This window comes from Numida meleagris, chromosome 3 (genome assembly GCF_002078875.1).
Source record: "Numida meleagris isolate 19003 breed g44 Domestic line chromosome 3, NumMel1.0, whole genome shotgun sequence".
Classification (NCBI taxonomy): domain Eukaryota; kingdom Metazoa; phylum Chordata; class Aves; order Galliformes; family Numididae; genus Numida; species Numida meleagris.
The window spans coordinates 93,339,643-93,362,361 of record NC_034411.1 but is presented as its reverse complement, the minus strand read 5'-3'; the positions used below and the strand labels follow the sequence as shown (position 1 = coordinate 93,362,361).

At 33.2% G+C, this 22,719-nt stretch overlaps 1 protein-coding gene across 1 annotated transcript in view; it reads right to left on the bottom strand.

Moving 5' to 3' along the window:
* Positions 1 to 22,719, bottom strand: part of SNTG2 (syntrophin gamma 2) — a 232,263-nt gene that overhangs the window by 31,482 nt on the left and 178,062 nt on the right. Inside the window, exons 12-13 of the mRNA XM_021392018.1 lie at positions 10,311 to 10,427; positions 3,242 to 3,313 (exon numbers count right to left, since the gene is read on the bottom strand). Of these exons, the coding sequence (XP_021247693.1) occupies positions 3,242 to 3,313; positions 10,311 to 10,427 (189 nt within the window). The remainder of the gene's footprint in view (positions 1 to 3,241; positions 3,314 to 10,310; positions 10,428 to 22,719) is intronic.

The following is a 22,719-nucleotide window of genomic DNA, read 5'->3' as shown; positions in this document are numbered from 1 at the left end:
ACAGGGTCTTGCATCCTTCCTGTTCTAGATGCACACACAACCAACTTCACAGGACAGTAGTGAAGATCCACTTTTAGTAATAAAAAGTAGAGGAAACAAATGTTTCAGCAGTACAATCTTCCCTGTGTACTGCTCTCATATTCATAAACAGGACCAAAATAACTCAGATGGGAACTGAAAATTTTGTTTGTGTTGGTGAATTACTGAATAACAGTAAGCTGGCATATCTAAACTTCTGCAATTTACTTGCCTAATCTGCTAATTTATGGATATTTGAGGGGATACCTCAGAGGCAATAAATAATTCTACCAGGGTACATGACACTTCGTTGTCAAAAAAAGGCACTACAGCTGGCATAGCAGAGAACAGTCTTTAAGCAGTTCAAAGCTACTTTCTGATGCTCCTTTGCACTGGTAAAAAGGAAACTGAATAAAATAACTGCATGTTATCTCATCTTTAGTACCATGGAGTAACAGGTATTAAGCCTACAACTACTTTAATACTCAGTAGTTCTCATCCTGGCTGTTAGACTAACGTATTTTTATTTTATATTTTTGTATTTAGAAATGTGATGTGTGAAATACTATGCAATAAAAGAAAATCAAATGTTTTTACGACAGGTTGCTTTTAAAAATACATCTAATATTACTGCACCTGAAAAATACAGTTTTTCATTAACAGTTTTACAGAGTATGAGGCAAATTCAGGAGGAAGTACAAGAGATAAATGGGATCTCATTTTTCAGCCACTTGGTTGTTACCGTTAAATGTTCATGTACATGAATTTTAGTACACATATTTGCATATCTATGTGAATTAAAGTACGTATTTATATGTATGTATACACACATAATCCTTAAATACAGCAAAACTTTAGTTATAAAATGCCTTTCCCATATTGGACGTTTATTTTCCATTTTCAACTCTTACTGCTTAATGAACATAGGTGAGACGCTTACAGTTGAGTAACAAGCGCACCTTCCCTTAAAAATAGAAAAGCACTCTCCATCATGGCTTTGCAGTAGTTCTAACCAGCTCCTGAAAATCCTTAAAAACACTCTCCCAAACTGCAGTGTTTACAACACAAACTCCACCTTTCAGTCTACAATGTACAAACGCTTAATCTCTTAAGATTTTTTCCATCTTTTTGGATTTGCTCAGTTTGCCTCATTGTCATTTATATCAAAGAATCAACAGAAAAGAGGTTAAAGTGATGAATTTGAGCTTTTGCAATTTAGTTAATGCATTCATGAAGACTAGCAATTAAGCATTAATTTATTAAAATGTCAAGAACATTAAAGAGTTGAATCTTTGGTAGTTTACTTCCCATTTCTTTTTCTTAATGAAAAAGTACCACAGAATGTGATTTAAGGATAGACTATCCTTGAAATTACCAGAATATTAAAAAAGGAGTGACTTCCAGATCAGTAGTAAGATTTCAAGGAGAAAAAAGCAAAAGCAAAACCCACAACAGAGAAAAACCTTTTCAAAAAGCATGAGTATTGTTGACAAATTATTTATCTGGAAAATGTAAACTTTAAGAAAATTAAAGAAGACAGAATCAATAATCAGGGACAGATTCTCTGCTCTTTGCTGCTGTCTCAGTGATGGTCAAGATCTGTTCACACATGCTCACAATCAGTCATAGTCACACTAATCTAATGCTACATCTCCAAAAGCAGGGTTGATCTCCTGGCTGAGCAGCCTGTGCTCTGGAGCTTAGCTCTGGTCTGGAACTCCAGGAGTGTCAGGCTCTTGGTAGAGCACTGGCCAAAGACCCTTCCTCCTCTCACTTTTGTCAGAGAAGGGAATCATCCCCTCCTGCCTAGTGAAACAGTATAAAAGCAGACAGTGACAGACTGGAACTGCCAAACTTTCACTTACAGATGAAAAATTGGCATCTGACATCAGGCTCTTTTACCAGCTAGTTAACGGAGCTGACACCACCCTAAAATGCAGATGTCAGTGCAATTTGGAGAGCTATCATTTTTTCTTTTTTTGTCTGTGTGCTTCTCACTCTGTTGTTTGTAACTTCATTGTGTTTTCAATTTATTCATTTTTAAATTACAATCCTCAGAATTGATGTAGGAAATATAACACTGCTGTGGAAAGTCAGTTTGGGACAAGCAGTTTGAGCAGCCAGGACATGGAAACTCCCTGTCACCCCATTCTCCGAACAATCTGGTCATTTAATGCAACAGGTAACAACACTCTTTGTGCTGAACAGGGAGGAATGTTATTGTCAGGTCTTTCCTTCTGTATACTGTCCCAATTAACTGTGTAGCACCAGAAAAGCATCCACAAGAAGTACTCCCTTAAGTAAGCAGTTCTCCTTCGGCAGCACCGTTAAACCACGATCTGTACTGGTAACACAGGAACATTCCTTCTCCACAACATAAGTACATGCTCAAAGGAGGAACACATCAGAGGGAAGGACAGCAGCTGGTGAGAACTAGAGCCTGTTATTTCATTGAAAAATACCAAACATCTCATGAGAAAGGATTTTCTTTTTTCTTCCTTGAGAATGCTTTTGGTTTTACTTTCGTAGGAATATCTTTCATCCAGCTCTATCTTGCCTGCAAAGCTGTTTTTCCTTAGCTGGTAGAGAATGAAATTAACCTATCTGATGCAACTACTTAGAAAATATCTTTTATAAGTCAATCATTTAAACAGATCAATAAGGTTTGCTCCAAACCTTTCCTTGTTACAAGCTAAACAGAAAAATACGACATTATCTCTAGTTGATGGAAAAAATAAAGAATTTTATGGTACACAAATGGACCACCTTGCCCCTTTTGAGGTAAAAACAACTATCATGTTATCAAATTATGAATGATCTAAGAATGGCAGAATTGTATACTTCTTATTACTCAAATAAAAGCACCTTCATGTATAAAACATTCTTCATTACGTTCACTTAAAAAATCTAAGCAACTAGGAAAATAACATTATCTGGTTTCATTATTATTAGCTGACTGTCTCATCAGTATTTCATGTCTGATTCTAACATGGAAAAAAATACTCTTCAATTAGGGAGAACTTCAGGAACTTGATCCATTTTCCATACTCTTTTATACTTTTATATAAGTACTGCAACAGTCACTTCAAAAAGGTTTTATTACAACAAATAAGCTACTTGAATGTTAGCTACTCCTAATTGAGATTAAACTGAGCTCAACATCAACAGGAAGAGGCAAGCTTTCTTTACTATACAATATAATTGTAATTGTTCGGAAACCTACCTTGTGAATTTTAAATAGAACCTCACAGAGGTTATACATTTTTTCAGCTCGTACCCAGTCTAGTGTGCTTACCTACAATATCAAAATACAATATTAAGAACAAATTCCTCTTCATTCTAAAATCATTTAAAGATGAAGAAAATATAGAGATTTCACCAATTATTATTTTATTAGATGCTTTAAATATAAGCAAATGTTAACTACATTTAATATCTAGCATTTAGAAAAGACTGTCAAATAGCATTCAGTTTCTTTTCCAGAAACAGAATCTACATGAGTCTTACTATAATTAAAAGATATTATATAATTAGATAGATTTCTTTTCCATTATCACTACAACACGATGGAAACCTCTTTGTAATCTCTGTGGTGAGGTACATAAGAATATTTATTTTACACTATGCTAACATATGGAACCTTCTCAAACACAGAGGTATTCAGCTGCATATCTCAATTTAATAAAAACCTTAGCATCAACAGTCCAAGATGTGTTTCTAAATACAGGTTTGAGTTGACATACAGTAGGGCACCAGTATCTTAGTATTTATACTAAAAACTGAAAAGGCTTATGTGTCTACAATATTTGAAATTAAAAAGCTTGTCAGCTGTGCATATAAAAATGAATACTACTAAATGGATTTTGCTTTCTATTGGTTTTGTTACCTTATCTTGTTCTCGTTACAGGCTATTAAAATTTGACAGTTGGAAGGATAGTTTAAGATTTTTCCTTAAGACTAGACCATGGCATACTGTGCTAATCTATTTTCTATTAAAAACATTATCTAGCCTACGTAGCACAAGGAAAAGAGAACCTATGTATGAAAAATACCAGGGAAATACACATTGTTTTGATTACATATTTTAGAGCAAAATTCTATCTCTTGGTGAATTAACTGGACTATCTGTATAGATTTATAAAGAATTTGAGTAAAATGAAGTCTGATGCTATCAGCACATGGAAGTAAGTGTTTTGGTGACTGTTATAACAGCTTGGATGCCTTAAAATACCAGGGAAGACGCAGCTTAGTTTGTCTCCCCTGCCTCACTTTCCAAAGGAAGAGAGCAGATCAACTCTCTCAAAGTATTAGCTATAACAAAATTTGGCTACAAATCATCTGGGTTCTGTGGGTAGAAGTTAACCAGGAAAGGATGGTGAAATCCTTTACCTGATTATTTCTCTCAGTACATATAATAGCATGAACTTCAGCTATAGCACATAAATCTTGCTCCTGTTGTTTCATAGGAACATGATTATATTTATATTTTTAATTTCCATTGGATTTCATCATCTTCATGGACTCTAAACTGCAAAAGTTCAGAAAACTAGAGTGGTAATAAAATGATGATAATCCACATCACAACAACACCGAATAAAATTGTTCTGACTTCTACTGGTTGTCAAACTATATTTCACCAAGAGCTGTTGGAGGAGTAAGGTGAACCTGGTGCTAGTTTCTGTCTAATCTTATATGTTTATGCTTTCTTATTCACATTAATTGAAACTAATGAACATTACTATTAGTTCTCTTTTGTATTTGTTTCAAAGCAGTGTTTCAGAATTTACTTGAATTCTGAAGATTGCAAGTATCTCACCTAAATTTAGACATCAGTAATATCTAACTTGATTGTTAATCAAATCTTAACAAAGTTAAAAATCCAATTCTTATAAATTTATTTTCTGTCTATTGGGAAAAAAGAAAACAAAAACAGTGATTTCTTCCAGCCCTTGTAGCCCCTTTCCATAATGTTGATGAACAGACCTCGGAAATTCTTTTTATCTTCAGTCATTGAAAGAAGAAGTTTAAAATAGATTTATAGTAGATCTTCAACTTCTAGATGATTGGATTTAGATGAGATGAATCGCAATGCAAAAGGAACTGAAGAGCTCTAGAAAAGAAAGTTCTGCCACCACTTATTTTCAGGATATAAAGGGACTCATACTTTAGGGCTCTCAATGTGAAACTTTTTATATTTTAGTAATCAAGTGAGAAGTATCACTTGAATACAATGCATGCAGTAAAATATGCAAAAGTATGCTACATACTTTCTCATTCTGTTATATTACAAGCAATTTCTCATTTCAAATTAAATCTCAAGCCATTACTTAATGGTAACTTTCAAAGTACTCAATAACACCTAAAGGAAATTTGTCAGATTTAAATCTAAAGGTAGTTGTTTTAGAAAATTAATTTAAAGCAATTTTAGATATTATACTTGTCATCTCATCGCTTCATAAGTTGTAGGATTTTTTAGTCATACATTATTAATTTTTATTTTTCCATTAATCTTTTCCTTCAAATAAGGTCCATTCAGTATTTTATTTCAGTTTTGCTTTTTGATTTTTTGCTAAGAATAAGCAATCACAAAAGACTAGAAACAATTGGAATTGAGGAATTGCATAGCTAATTGAAAAAACATTATACTTATAAATATGTTCATTTAGAGCAAATACTGTACACCTTTTCTTGATCCTTACCATGGGAAAATATTTTTAGCTTGACAGTTAATTTGAAAATAAAATCATTAAGTAAAATAAAATAATTAAAGGCCAGATTGGATGGGGCCATGGGCAAGCTGATCTAGTGCCCAATTTGTGGTTGGCAATCCTGTCCACAACATGGGGGTGATGTTTGAGGTCTCTTCCAAACCAAGCCATTCTATGATTCTATGATAAACACTACAAGCTTTGGCCTATTATTGTTTACCCTCACAGGGGATCTTCATGCTTCTTACAAAGGAAGGTTTACAGCCTAAAATGGTGTTTAGTTCATTATTTGATCAGCTGTTTATGAAACTTAAATTAGTGACATGGTCTATAACCTAAAAACAGGTAAGATATGACTTACATTTGCTTCTATTTTTTGTTTTGACTCCTGTAGATTACTTTAAAATGTTGTAATTCTTTTCTGCTACTAATCATGGGAAATGGTGACACTGCTGTGCTATAAAATTCTTTCTGAATACTTCAGTCTTCTCCTCATTACCTTTGAATTTCTTTTATCTTTTGATTCTCTGTAGCCTCTTAAAGACATTTTCAGCAGAGATAGCTAGTAATCATAGATCACAACAAGCATCTATATAAGCCAAGATTTTCTTTTACTGTGTACATCAGAGAAAGACCATCATACCTAAAGCCAAGTGAAACGGTCTGAGTAGCATGGTGTGCAAGGTCACCAGTAGAAGGTAAGTGACATACTGAGGAACCTTAAGGAATGGAAACAACACAAAGGGATACTGGAACCCAAAGAGACAGCTGGCATTACTATAGTTTCCACTTTTGAACCATTGCAGTATGCTTAAGTTTAAAATGTTGTTAATGGCTGCACATGATCACAAATGATTATATAATTCTTGTCAACTAGAAAATCTAGAAAGAATCACTCAGAGGACCAGAAAGGAAATAAAAATGAAATAGGATATAAAAAATAGGAATCTGAACTTAAAATTTTCTGTCCATGAGAGACTGAAATAAACACAATAAACAATAACATAATAAACACAGATACTAAAATGTTAAGTATTCAATTAATTACTTTTTAGTGTGAGTTTCTTGTAAGCGTCTCACATTTTCAAAACAAGCACCACAATGCATTTAAGAAACTACACTAAGCTACTCAAATCTTCTAGTTTTAATTACTTTGACCAAGTGACCTCAGAAAATATTCCAAATATGCTTAGTTTTAGGTGTGTATATAAATTATTATTATTTTTCTTAAAAAACAATTACAATTTAAAATAGGATAAAGAAAAAAAAGTTAAGTGCATATTCCACAGGCAGGTAGTGAACAGCAAACTGGAGAACACTTATTACCCAAAAAAATTCTGTAATGAAACCAATTACAAAAGATTTGCCTGCTTACTTCATACACCAGCACTAAGGATAGTACTATGCATATGGGAAATAATGGGCTGCATTTAAAAGAGTATCACTTTTCAAAAGCATCCAATCCACTTAGAAGTACCAAAACTGTAGAGGTAAAAGATGAAATACTTCTAGGTTCATAGTAGTTTATTTCACTGCCCTCCTTACCAATGGGAAAAAAATGAGCCAAATGTAATTCTTAAAAATTAAAAAGAGATTTTTAAGAAACTCATACATCAAGAAATGGTCTTGAGATGAACTGTGATATAGCAGTGTAAGATGCCTAAAGATGTCTAAGCCAACTAAAACTAGATGCTACAAAACATACACCAAATAGCAGTCAGATCCTAGCAATGAAGAGGAGAAAAAAACAAGAGAAAGTTAACCAGACATATCCATAGTCGAGTCTATGCCCCACAACTCACTGCCACCTGTTTCCTGTTATTTCACACTGGCATTATATACAGTGTGCATTTACAAGTATTCGGAAATCACATGGCAATTCTCTCTCACATACAAAATGATGCTTCTGAGCTAAATCATGAATGATTCTCTGCAATGTTTTTCAAAGACAAAACACAGATAAAATACAGTACATTAGTTTAATAACTCTTTTCCCTGTTACTGTCATGCTACTGTTGCGTTTATTCTTTTTCTGAAAACTATAAGCGAGATATTCATTGACTGTACAGTTGTCTAATTTCAGTGCTATTTAATCACAGCGAAAAAGACAGTTTTGTAATTAAGGGCAACACAATTCCAAAGGTATGGCTATTTTAAGACTTGAATTTTAAACACAATATTGAACCATAAGACATAAAAAATCAATCCGTTCAGTCTTCCCATACATATATTACATATTCAATAAGAACAAATCATTTCAGTATTCTGTATATTTTTAATCACATAAAAAAAGTTTATTTTAAGTGACAGTTTTGAATGATGCCTCAATTTCTTCTAGGATATAAATTCAGAACCTTTTGAAGATCTGAAAATTGGCAGAAATTTATCAGATGTTTTTAGAACGCATTAAAATACTGCTTGTATATTAGCACTTCCAAAAGAATAATTTCTTTTTGTGTCATGGTACTTTTTCATATGTGCAGTTTTCAGAAGTGTGTCATATTTCAAATATAGCAATCTGTAAATTAAGTCTGCAAGTTTTTAAAATACAGTTAGATGATCCCTTTAGGGTTGCATAAAAATATTTTCTTGTAAGCAAAATTTTCTTGATATTTATTTTTATTATGAAGCTTCCATATTTTTAGAAGAACCATCTGAGATACTGTTGAAATAGCTTATAAATAGAATATTACTTTTCATAGATTCTTTCATATTATAAAATCAACATTTGGTCTACACTTTTCTTGATTTTTGTGCATGGATAACCATGTTTCTCATTCTTACGAAAATTAGCAGCTGTATTTCCACTCACGATCCTCTACACACAAAGAAAAAGAGTAAAAATTATATCAGATCCTTTCACAACCAGTTGCAAAGTTATGAGTAAGGGCATTACAACTAAAGATAACCATACGATTTGCAGATCATCTACTCTGCATACACTACAGTGACTCATTACATTGATTCAGCACACAAATAGCAATACAATCAGAGCAACATCTCTGAAATAAAACATAATAGGAAAGTCTTAGCTTCTAAAAATCAGACAAGCTAAAATATTTTATTTTTGTGATAGAACAATCCCATATTTAATCATTCATTCACCATAATAAAAAAAAAAAAAACAACTCTGAAGAAGAAATGACAAGAGCAGGACCAGTAATTATCTCTAAAAATAGTGAAGTAGTTTTCTGCATGGTTTTGTTTGGGGATTTGTGTTTCCAGTTACAAAGCTGGGACATGTTAGAGAACAGGTGACTGGGTGCAGTATTGGCTGGCAGCCTCTTGGGGACTGTGGGAATTCAACACGGGGTCTGACAGGGCAGGGTCCCTCCAGCCAGGGTCCATCCCACCACACTGTAATGGATTGACCCCATCTAAGTATCCATCCACCTTACCACTCACTAACCCCCACCTGCACCCAGGAAAGGGGAAGGATTAGGTAAAGCAAAACCAAGAAAGCTCATAGGTAAAGACAGTTCAGTAAATGATGCAAAGAGGAAAAATACAAGCGTAAAAACAACAACAAAAAAGCTATCACGCTCCACTTCTCCACGAGTAGATCCATGCTCAGCCAGTATCCAAGCAATATGTGTTTTTTAAAGACAAAAACCTCTCTTTTCATTTTTTTCATTTCATATTTGTTTAATGTTTTGTGTTGTTTTTGCATTTTAATTGGATTGTAGAAATCAAATGAAAATTATTTCATTGATTTAACATATGGACAAATAATAAAGAAATAAAGAAAAAAAACCCCACAACTTTTCCCAAGATGTGCTTTTGCATTTTAAAAAGAGTACTATTACTTGGCCATTAAAAAGAAAAAGAAGATTGAGGTTAATAGAAATCTCTGGGTGTAGAACTTCAATCAAGAGAAAACGTTACTGATAGCTTCAGCCCAAGTACCAAAATAAGGTTAGAAGAGTACATACTTAGGTAAGGTAAATTAGATAGCACACAAGTACAGGATGAGATTTTCATTGGATCAGCTGAAGAAATTGGGAAACTGACCACCTTCCAAGCAATAATATAACAAAGCTATTTAATTGAAATTGCATTCTAATTTCACACATTGTTCTTTTGATTTGTTTAAAGCAATGGCTCTCTGGAAGGAGAAGATTAAAAAAGCACATGTGAAAAGTAAGAGGTCAATCCCTTGCCTGTATACAAAATCCACATACATCTACCATTAGTATGGATGGTGTATTTCAAGACGTACCTTCTCTTTAAGAGAAGAATTACTAGCAACTCATTACATCCATGAAAACAAAAAAAAAGTTTAATTAAAAATGTTAGCTGTAACTAGCTGGAACTTAAAACCTTTAAAAAGTAAAACCAGCACATTTCCTACTGGGAATTCTTTGAGCTATCCAGATGTGGTATCATTTTCAGAAGACCTTAAAAGAGGTTAAATATCTAAAGCTTATTAAAACTAAGTGGCATTTACAGCTTTAACTTCTTGTGAAATTTCAGCTGACAAATTCCCTTGGTAAGGAAAAGTAAACCCAGATATAACAAACAGGTTTCCATTTACGATGGAACTGTAGCAAAAAATACTATATGTATACACATATATATTTTTACCGGTGGAGTACTGAAAATGTAGAATGATGAACCCTTCAGTGCCAGAAACTTGAATTTGTAGAGCTGAGATGAATCAGTTCCTTCAAGTCTCTCATGTACCCATCCCATATGTACGACCTGTAAAAGAAAATAATTGCAAGATCAAAGCTCTATATTTTACAGTGATACATCTGAATAGGATAAATCTTTCAACAAGGAAAAGTGGTCATCTTAAATTAGGATGTATCATTTTCTTCATGCCTTCCTTTCTATCACTACCACACTCTTGAACCCTTTAATCATGTCCAAAAGTCAATTCAGGTCAAAAGCCCTCAAAGAAGCTTAATATTTTCAGCACAAGTTGTCTGAACCTTGCTCCTATCCCAGGCAGCAATATTAACAGATTTGTATATACTGTGTGTCTGCATCAACTAAAGAGAAAAGGTGGATTTCATAGGGAAAAAAAAAAATTATCATAAGATCAAGTGTTCCAAGACAGTGAATCTGTCTATATTGTAAGGTTCCATAAATAATTACCATTTTAAAAGTCACTATATAAGTTTCACTTGAGCCAGCAGAAACCCAAGGTGTACTGAAATAGTACAGCCAGCAGTTTATAAACCTACATATCACACAGTCAAAACTTGGAAATATTAGAATTTCAGTTCCTTAAACCTCTAAAGAAATACATCTGAGTAAGACACTAGATTTATCTGAAATCTAATAGCTTTCTGTATGCTCACATCTGTCATTGTTAACAAAGGGTCTTTGTCACATTAATTGCCTTACAGTGTTTATATACATTTTATCTCATGACAACGATTTATGTTCTGCTGGAATTAAAATGTCAACTTCATCAGTTACAGAAGTTTTCTCTAACAGTATTACAATATGTTTCTTTATAATTCAGATAGATTAATCTTAAGAAAACATAAAATTAAGTAGGAGCGCAGCCTTTCTTTCTGAGGTAAAATGCAAATTTCTAAAGGAATAATGCCATATTGTGGTAGTAGAATATTATAAATGTAGTTTCTCACCAAAAATAACAAATGTACACAAATTGAAACCAAAAATGTTTAAAAGGAGTAAATTACCCTTAAAACAGGTGACCCTAGAATGATCTACCAACCTGAATATTTAGCTATCACTGAAAAACTTTCTCATTTTCATTTACAGATACATTTACGAAAAATACTGAGTAACACGGGGCAGAAATATCATAACAATTGTGAATATTCTTGGTTTGTAGAACACTGCTGGAAGTTAGTGGAAATAAAGCCTGAAGAAAGCATTCATTAAATCAAATGAAAACCTCAGCATTTGTTCTATGGATACATTTTGGAAAACAAAAACAAAACCAACAAAAAACAACTCAATCTCAAAAATGGATTTTTATTGAAAACTTGGTGTCTGTATGCGTAGTTACTCCTATTAGAGTAAAAAAAAAAGGTAGAAAAAAATGATAGGGAACAGCTAACAGTATAGAAGCACATTCACAGTTTTGTATCGTGAAGATTTCACATTTTTTTTCTAGTTTTTTATTAAATGAAACTAACAGCTTTTAGCAATCAAATTGTTTAGGAATAACAATATAGATCAATACGTTGAGCAAGACTCTGCTTCTACTATACTCTTCTACTGAGCTCCAACATTAACATTCTAAAAAGTTATAAGAAATAGCACAATACAATAGTCTTTTCAATTCTCACTTTGCTATTGTGTAAATCCAATAACTCTCATCAAAATGTTGCATCTATACTAGTCAGTAAAGGTTTAGTAACAAAATATGCCATAATATCATTGATAAACCATACCTAACAATAATAAACATTGCTTCTATCAGCATGGTAATAGAATATTAAATAATTCAGAGAAAAAAACAATTATGTTCAAATCGCAGGGTCCAAACAATAGGATATTCTCCTTTACATTCTTAAATTCATGCTTGCTGACTTGCAAATGCATGCAATTCATTAACCTGTATAAGTACTAAATAAGTTACTGATTTCATTGAGAAGTAAAGGATTTACCTCACCATTGTTTTTCTTTCATCATTATCATAATTGCCATCATAACTGTCACATTTTATTCTTAAAGCAGCATTCACAAAAGAATGTTGGAATTATCCACAATGTCAAACATCAAAACTTAGTCACACATAAAGTCTTCAGCTTGCCCAGGCCATTCAACAAACAGCATACACTGAATCAACTATATGACTCATCCCGAAAAATATAACGGTATATCTAGTCACAAACTAAGAATTTACATTTAGTGTACTAGATCAGAATTTCTTAGAAGTTCATAGATGTAACTCAGGGCAGGATGGTATCCAAAGACTGCAACAGCATTTGTCAAGTGTGTTTTTACTCCCAAACTATGTGTCATTTTCTGTTATTGACAGTAAAATTTTTAGCTTAATTTATCCAGTTGACAGAAACCAAAAGTTGGCCTGTAAGCATTGGTCTTAAGTACCAACAGTAGCGCAAAAGTCAACCATAACCTTCTTTTGACTTTTTACACTTAGAAAAATGGTACTGAATTTCTCTAACTTGAAGTAAAAGATTTCTTTGGAATGAACATGTGCCTTTTGCCAAAATTGTTCATCTGTGACATGGGGATAATACCCTTTACTTATTTTATAGAATTTGTACGACGACTCTGTCACTCTTCTATTCTTATCTATGTCTGCAAGATGTGGTAGCAGTGCCAAACGTTATAGCCCTGATTTAGTGTAGCACTTAATCTTTTATGTAATTCTCTTGAGAATGTATTTAGCTACCAACACAGGCTGCATTTTTTGATTAGCTGCAGACATACTTTTGGGTATGTGTTCTAAGTTTTTTGCTGAAATGGAACTGTATTTTTTTTTTTTATTAGAGTCACACAATACCGTGATCAGTCTTCATGCAATAGGTCAGAATCAGCTTTAAAGTTGATTCTTCACATCAAAAACAGGTGTTCTTTTAACTACTAACATCTATAAATAAAGTCAATGTTAAGCTGTCCTAAGAGCTGCTTTTAGAATCTCTTTCAACCTCAGACAAAAATGAATAATACAATAACACATCCACTGGATTAGATTTTGGGGGAATGTGAACCTCTTTTTGAGGGAATGGTTCACTGAACTATTACAACATTCTAATATCACATTCAATTTCCCATTCATCTAAATTCTTATGAAAAAATACATCAATATGGAATAAGGTCACCTATTCACTTCCTCAAAAGGTAAACAGTAATACTTCAGTTACATTTCAAATACATTGCTCTCAATATTAGTCTGCTTAACTGAAACAACTTACAAAACTTCCAAAAAAGTTTCAGGAAGAACTTTCATAAAAATAAAAATAAAAAAAAAAAACAAAAAACAATATATGATCAAAGCAAACACAGTACTAGAACAATTAAAAACACCGAGACCTTTTTTGTTTCTAAATTTTATTATAATTCCCAAGAAAGATCAGAAATTGATTAACAGTTCTTCAGTCTTTATTTTCTAAGAAACCTTTAATGAGCTTCACATTGTCAACGTAGCTTGTGGAAGAAGGAAATAATTATATAATTCACAGTAGAAATAAGGAAAAAACTATCCGTTGATTTGTATTTTACAGAAGAAAAAACATATAACCACAAAAAATATCTGGTGCTCAACATTATTTTACAAAAATAAAACACTCATAAAAAATTTTTTTAATTACAAGTTTTTCTGTTTTTATACTACCACCACGAAACACCTAAGTATTAAAGGTGTTAGTAGAGAAAATGATGTTGCATTACCTTATCCGTATTAAAAAAAAATCTATAAAATGAGTGTCTACATCAATTTGGTCCTTTTTTTTAATGAAGATGTGAAAAAATTCAATAATTAGCAGATTTATAGATCACCTTATACATCAGAGAAGAGTATCCCAGCAAAATATTAACTGAAGTCTCAGTACATATATACATTTAAGAAGAGAAATGCAGTACATCTAGATGGCATAAAAGCTTCCTGTTTGTTTGCTTGTTTTAGTGTTTTTGTGTATTTAGGAGAAAATCAAGACTTGAGTTGATATATATGCACATTGCTGGATCAGCTAATAAAAACTGAACAAGATACTCCCTAGAGGAAAGAAAAATCAAGCAAGATAGCTGAAGAATAATTGCTACTGGAAGACTTGTGGTGAGCTCAGTGGTAGCTGTATTACTGTTATTTTTATTGATTGAGGATAAGGGGAAGGCAAATTAGAATGTATGTACTAATGACTATGAGAGATAGAGAGGAAAAGTAACTGTAAATGAAAAAGACAATGGAAAAAATGCTCAACTAGGAGAAAGAAAGTAATTTGGTTTTTTTTTTCCTACTGAATAGAAAATACAGGAATATGAGAAAATAGGAAATTAAAATGGAAAGAACAAACACTATACAGGTGAAGTGGGAAACATGGTAAAAATATCTGCGAGGAAAAAAACATAAAGTAAAGGGGATACCAAATGTGTGCTCGCTTATAAGGAGAAGAAAGTGTTTTAAAAATTAAAGAAGGAAAATAGAATTTCCTTTATCAGAGTCAGTGTTTGCTTAACTTCTGCAGAGATAGATAAATTTTTAAAAATGTATTTTTTCAAATAGAGAAAAAAATTCTCTTATTCACTGGACTATTACATGGTCATTTAAACAAAAGAATAATTTTTCAGTTCATCATTAATCTGTATGGAACAAAAACAACCAGCTTTTAATATTTAATAACAAGCTGTTTGTGGTATCTTAAGTAGGTAAGTGAGATTTTAGTTGACTGTCAGTTTGTGGGTGGGAAAATCAGCCCAGGGAAACAAAAAATGTTCTGTTATTTGGATTAACTTCTGCCATTTGAATTCCCAATGGATAATTAGGCATAATACTATAAACTGTACCATTCTCAGCACGGCTTTCACCATTCTATTTCCATACTACATAATCAATTTAAGACTACTATCTGAATCTATGTGGAAAATTACCCACAGATCATCATCATATTATCTAGTTTCTACTGTGTTCTAATATGTATTGCAAACGTTCCTGTAGGAACAAAATGAGCAACAGCACTCATTATGAGGAGACATAAAAAGTCAGTAACAAAATGCAATCCAATCATAGCAGATAAATGAAACTTATTTACACATACTATTTTCCTACAGCAATAAGACATCTCAGTGCTGCAGTGACTGCAAACTTAACGTGTGTTAGATTTAATAAATACATCAGTACCTTTTGTATGTAGTACTTTTAGTTAAATAGTTGCAAAAGGTAAATGAGGCATAACAGTCAAGAGGGAAATAAAGAGAGAAAGTCAAATAGATCTCTGATGTATGAAAAGTCAAAACAGATGGGTACACTTGTATTATTAAAGTGAGATCAGAATCTACAACAGATGGTAGCTTGGCATGCAGGTCAAGAACCAGTGCTGTTCCCTCATGCATCATAGAACAATACAAAACTAAGAAAGCAAAGAGAAGTACATCTTGAGGTAACTTAAGAAATTTTTAGTCTTTTTGAAAGCAGGTGGTAGACTGCTTGTTTTGGAAAGTACATATACTGGAGGGAAGAAAAGCTAATAGATTTTCTGTATCTCTATGACCTTCTCTATCTGTCTTTCACACACACAATAATTATTCAGAGTCCTGTGGGTAGTGATAATTGGTTTACATCTTTACTTGTTTTAATAGGGAAGCAATGAGAATTGGGGCCGATGACACTGTTTTCATAATTGTCTTCTTCAGGTTAGGATCCAGAATACAAAGCTCACTCTCCAATACACGTAGCAGTGAACTGCATTTGAAAAAAATTATGAGTGCAGCAGAGAGTGGTAAACCAATGCTGTATATACTAGAGCTTAGCACAACAATGGCCCAACTATTGGTCTGAGTTTCGTGGCTCTTCCACTGAGCACAGCTGCCTGTCATGTGAAAGAAATGCCTGGTGAGAAGCAGGCATGCAAATCAGTTTCAACAACTAAATGTCAGATATATCTGTCCTGTCAGCAGATGTAACAATACAAAATACATATCTCTACCGAGTTGAGATACTAACCCATTAGCTTCTCTCACACATCAAAACAGCTCTGTAAGAGCCCACACTGTTCCCTGACAATATCTAAGGGTCTTTCTGGAAAGAAGATCCATACAGAATCACAAAGCAATTTTAGTCTCCAAGACAAGTTTAGGCCTCTGAAGGTCATTCAGTCCAATACCCTGCTTGAAGCCAATGTAAATAAGTTTGCTCAGCAATCTGTCCATGTGAGTTTTGATTATCAACATAAATAACATATATGGCATAATAATTAATGTAATTTGTTTTTTAATAGCAAACAAAGATGGAGATTCCATAGGCTCTGTGAGCAACTTGCTCCAGTGTTTGATCAAATTATCAGAATTTTCAGTACATTCACACCTTCTCTTTTTGGGAGATCATATTTATTCAAATACTTAGTGATCTGAATAGGAAAACATTTGAGTTCTCTCACTGAATCTAAAGATCAAGAAAAAACTAGACCCAGATTTTTAAAATCTTTTAAATGCAATTATAAATCCCTCTTCTTTCAGTTCAGTCAGTTAAGTTTAATGTTTCTGATATCAAACCGATGAAGTTTTATCTTGACCTCTCAACTTCTTTGTACTTTTCCTCCTATCTTATCTTGTTAGTTCTTCCAGTTCTGTTTGTCATTTTCATGGACATCATTCCACAGCATATTTCTGCAATTAGAATTAATTGTACCTGAATCTGGATATACTTTTACCTAATTAGATTTGATTCTTTGTTCATGCTGCACAGTTGGTTCTTTTCTTACTTTAAAAGCAACATTCATACCTCAGCAGTAGGTGGTCAAATATTATTTAATTATCATGATTCTTCTTCTGTATTAGCAGATTTCCAGTTCCGTTTACACTCGTGTATTATACTAAATTAGTAGGACTATTTGTGCAGCAGAAACTATCCAAACTAATTAAAAATGGAAAATTCTTGTCCTCATGCTTTTTGTCCTATATGTCTATTTTTGTATCTTAACGTATTACATGTTGTGTTACAACAACAAAAAAAGTATACCTTAACAGCTATTCTCTTCCTCACTAAATACTCAAACTGCTTCTTCTGCCTTTTGTGGAAAAGGAAAAAATCTTTCAAAATATAGCTATTGCAAAAGTGTCCTCAAAGAAGAAAACTGATGAAAATTCAGTCTCAGCTTCCTTTTACATATCAAACAATCAAATAACAGTTCTGCTTAAAAATGTGTTAAAATAATCTTAATTGGAGAATCATTCTGAAGGAGGACTGATCTTATAATGTTAATCCAGTGAAAAAGTTCTGTAGTTCTATAATATTCCTTGGAAAAGCAATGGGTTCTAGAGTATGCTCTTTGCAGCTTTTAAGTTCTTCTGACAAACCACAATCATAGAATCATAGAATCATAGAATGGCCTGGGTTGAAAAGGACCTCAAAGATCATTGAGTTTCAACCCCCCTCCTGAGTGCAGGGTCGCCAACCACTAGACCAGGCTGCCCAGAGCCATGTCCAGCCTGGCCTTGAATACCTCCAGGGACATTCTAAAGTCTTTCTGACAAGCCATAAGGCAGAAATACACAATAAAAAGGGGAATAAAGAACAACTGCTTTTTTTTTTTTTTTTAAATAAATTCTAACAGCTGAGGAAGATAGCTTAACTACAGAACATGATTTCTGACTGAAGCCAGAACTACATTGTGCTACACACTGTCAGAGACATCATACAAAAAGCTGAATGCTGGAAGAGGTAGTCAACACATTAGGGTAAGAAGCACTACTTACATACACTTTTTTGAACATTTCAATTTAAATAGGAGTACATTTACTTCATTTAATCCATTCTACACTTCTTAGAATCTAATGTTTAGAAATCTTACAATTTCAAAGAAAAATTCAAGATAAATTATTTCATTAACACACACACAAAATGGAAAATGTAAACTGAGAAATGTGTGTGCTTTAAATAACACATCATGTTTCATGAAATAAGTTCAGAAACACAACTATGGTGTTCAAAGCTGTATAATTTCTTGATTTGTTCTGGCAAGTTTGGCAAATTCTGCCTATCTTTTTTATCTGCAGCATGCTTCTCTCAAAAATAAATATAATTATTTACCTCACAGAGGCACTACATATTAGCGAACTGAATATAGGTTAAAGAGTTCAAGTGCTTTGAAGTGGTACTTATCTGTTAGAACAAGTTGTATTTTCAGTGAAAGAGAAGAGGTCCAAGAAAAATCTTTGAAGCAGATGAAGAGAATTCACTAGAAATTCTCTTGCATAGCTGACCTTGCATGCAAAGGAAGTTAAAATAGTTACCAAGGAACATCTCAATTCCACTTTTACATGGTTACTTTATGCTTGAAAGAATTTAGTTCTGCTACTTTTCTACAGTTGCAAATTGTAAAATTATTGTCTGTAAGAATCTAACTTCTCCAGAGTAACAATTCAGATATACTAATTTCATGAGCACGTGGTACACTTTTAATTAATCTTACAAGAGTATACATAGGGTTTCTTTTAACTTGCAGCATGGAACCAAGAGAAAATGTTCATGGCATACCTGCGACAGCAGTACTACAAGGAGGAACTATGGGGAAATTCTCCATATTTGAAAAGCTCCTTACTCAGAATTAGAACCGTACAGTCATCCAAAACAGAGGGAAAAAGACGCTTCTGAGAAATATAGTACATTACTTCTTCAAAATGCAAGGCCAATGATACGTATTTTGTTTCTAAAAGATGCTTCCTTATTGATCTCAGGATCTCCAGTAAAGGAAATTGCATAACTTCTCTAGGTCTTGATTAGCTTTACGAATGACAAGAAAATCTATCCCTTACGTCTAACATGAATCGCTTGCTGTAAATACAATGCAAGACTATTTTTTACCCTATCAAATTATTATTACCTGTAAAATTATTTATTATATATTAACATTCAAATTATTTTGTTCTGGATAAATTAGAAAAAAACTAAAATGTATTAAGTTCAAAACTGGAGCAAATTCACCATGATCTAGAATATGTAGCTTGTGTGGCGTAATTCCTTGCCTTCTGCACTTGCTTTCACTAAACATTAAGTAAGTTATCATTCCTGAAAATTTCTTTCATAGCTGTGTTCTCTATTCTTTAAGTGTCAAACCCCATTTCTTTCAGTCTTTTTTTCAGAGGTATAAACAGTATATCATCACATGCAGAACACATGCCAAGGCCCTACAACAAAACAAACACTTGCATGTCTTAAAGTAACTTAGTACATATAGCCCAGGATGTTTGTTTCTTTCTCAAAAGCCACAAAGGAGACATGGTTGTGGTAGATGGCCAGCCCTAGCGTGACATTAAACTGACAAGGTAATACCTTGGGAAACTGTTGGACATTGCATACAGAGCAAAGGGAAATTTGCTTGGCCAGCTCAAGCTCATGGCTAAATAATAATGGGATAAACTAGCAGGCGAGATATATGAGTAAGTTGTATTAGGAATTCTACTTAGGTGAAGAATGTCAAAAGATAGTAAGCTTGTACTCTTTTTTTTTTTTTTTAAACTAACAGTGGAGGTGCTATCACAGTTCATAGTTGAAATACCGAAAGAAGTATGAGAAATGAGAAAAAAAAAAAGATAAAAAAAAGTACCAATGGATAGATTACAATTTAAACTGACTTTGACCAGTCTTTCTAATATCTCCAGGCCTCAAAAGTATAAATACCATCAAAAATTTCCTTTATAGCATAACCTGAGATTTTATAATTTTTGTTAGTAGTAATTGCAGTAACCATATGTTGCAGTTGATCTTTTTAGTGAAGGCTGACTTCTGATATGCTGAGTAGAAGACAAATATTTCCATTTTTTTCAAAGAGGGCAATTTTTCTTACGGGTAATTTCTGTTACCTATCTGTCCTTTGCTGATGCATCTTAATCTGTGTCCTGTAGTCCTTCCCAGTGACATGCTACGCTTTTATATGTTGTTTCTAGATTTCATTTTCTGTATGATTTCTGCCAGAGGTCAACAAAGAGCCCATGGTTTAGGTAAGTGTCTCTTTCCTTACTGAAGACATACTAGAAATATCAAAACAAAATAATGATCCAAGCTCGTGTGAGTTCAATCAATGCATGACAGCATTCTTTGCAGGTCTTGACTCCTCTGGTTTTGAAGGCCAATGAATAGTTCTGGAGAAGTATTTCTGCAGTGAAAATATTAGATTCTTCCAGTGCTCTAAATTAGTGACTTCTTATAATACTGAAAACCTTATAATCACTACAAAAGTGAAAATGGAATACAGATATGTATGCATAGAGACAGAGAGGGTTCACCTTTTCCTCCAACTGCAAAAATTAAAACAAGGCAAGAGACATCACAAGAAACAGTGAAAAATCTGTTTTATACCATAAGACTATATAGTCTTAGTTAATATTTGATAAATATTTTCCTATTTCTACCAAGAAGAAACTATACTGTTTTAGTGGAAGACAAGAAATGCTTGTATTAGTTTTAAAAAGATTAAAAAGAAACAGCAAATGAAATTTAAAAACCACCCTTGAAAGTAGTTTTTCTGTATCGAGAATCACCAAATTTACTGTTTCACAAAAAGTATACAGGAATCCAGCAAGGTGTCTCTTAGAAAATTGAGTCCCCAGTCTAACCACCTGCTGATAACACAGAATCAAGTGCTTTCAAGTCTCTAGAGAGCTGTAATAAATTACATCAGGCAGAATCAAAAGCTACAGTACTTGGAAAAGGGTGACAGTAAACATCCTCGATACTCAATAAAATAATGTACAACCTGGCTCAGTCCCCCCCCCTCTTCTGAGATCTGCACAGGTTATATATCCACTTACAGCCACAGCTTTAGCTGTGGTACTTAGCAAATACCTCTTAAATTCTTATAATACCTGTATATCTGTTAAATACTTGTAGTTGTGCACTCACTAGCACTACACAGGCTGGGGTAGCTCTCCATACAAGAGAATAATCCAATGTTTGTTGCTGTCAGTCCTGCCTTAAATATTCAAGTCATTGAATATTCAAGATATTAAAGTTCTGATCCTATCTTCTATTATTCTCATATTCTGCATGGAAAAAATGGGATAAGTATTACTTAACATTAGGCATTTACTTTAGATGTTAAGCTAAGAGGTTATCTTGTTAGGATCAAAGGAAAGATGGAAAAAAAAGTTTCCTATAAGGGATAATTTAAAGAAGACGTACCAAGCCCGTCATTTGAATAACTCTCTGGAACAGAATAATTTTATGCACTGACTATAGAGGGAGCTTATGGAGACTAACCTGCAAATCTAGGAAATCAAATGTCAGGTTGTGTGATTGTCCCCAATATTTTTTTAAAAATGAGGAAGAACATGTCATTTCAAATTCAATACATTTTCTCCTAGCTTTCGTAACCAACGGATTTGATTAATAATTAAAAACCATGGCAAAGAAATCAGTGAAATGCTTCCCTCTTATAAACTGTAGTATTATTTTGGTTTGGGGATAACCGCTGGGTATCTGCAATACACAGAATTAAAGTCTGTATTTTTTTTTCTGGTGCATTTTTTTCGAATACTGACCTAAATATAAGAAAATAATGTCATGTGTATGAACATGTCAGTGGTTAAATACTTCAAATAACTTCTAGGAAAGACTGTAAATTTACAAGTACATTTTACAAATGACAAGTCAGTGACATATAAAACAACATACAATCTGCCACGCTAGTAAAAAATATTTATTTATTCCCAGTAAGAAGCAATTTTACTCAGCTTTTGATATCTGCAATAAAATTCTATAATAAATTTCTTTAGTAAAACAATAAGTATAGAAGACATCTTGCCTAATTTTCAGTTTTTAATCCACAAATCAGCATTTTTTGGAAGCTGCAAGGATTGGGCTCTTTCTTCCTGAGTTCAGTGCCAGACTGATGCTGTGAAAGCAAATGTAAAATGAAATTTTCTAATAAAGCCTTCAAAGTGTTTCCCAAACTTACAGGATTAATCTGAAAAACGCTACAATTATATTTTACAAAGTAAAAGAAAAAGATCTATAAGAAGTAAGAAGGCTTCCCAGTGTGATAAATCCATTTGGGTCTTTGGGACATTTGGCTAGCAGGAGCAGGAGAAATAGCTCACCAGGCTGACCTCCAGAAGTCCCAGACAAATGATGATGGCAAATATGCAATCTGCACAATATGACATGTCCAAAGCAGATTGGATCTGTAGCTTGGTGGTTATCTGTGCACTATGTTAGATTTAAACACACACACAACTTCTGAGACTCATTGTTTTTATATTGCATGCAAACACATTTGTGCTTTCCAAGGTATGGTTGTAAGTTACGCTGTACCCCTCTTTCATATATATAAATAAGGTACTAAGTAGGACAATTCAGAACTTAAAACCACAGAAGACTTCATTTTAG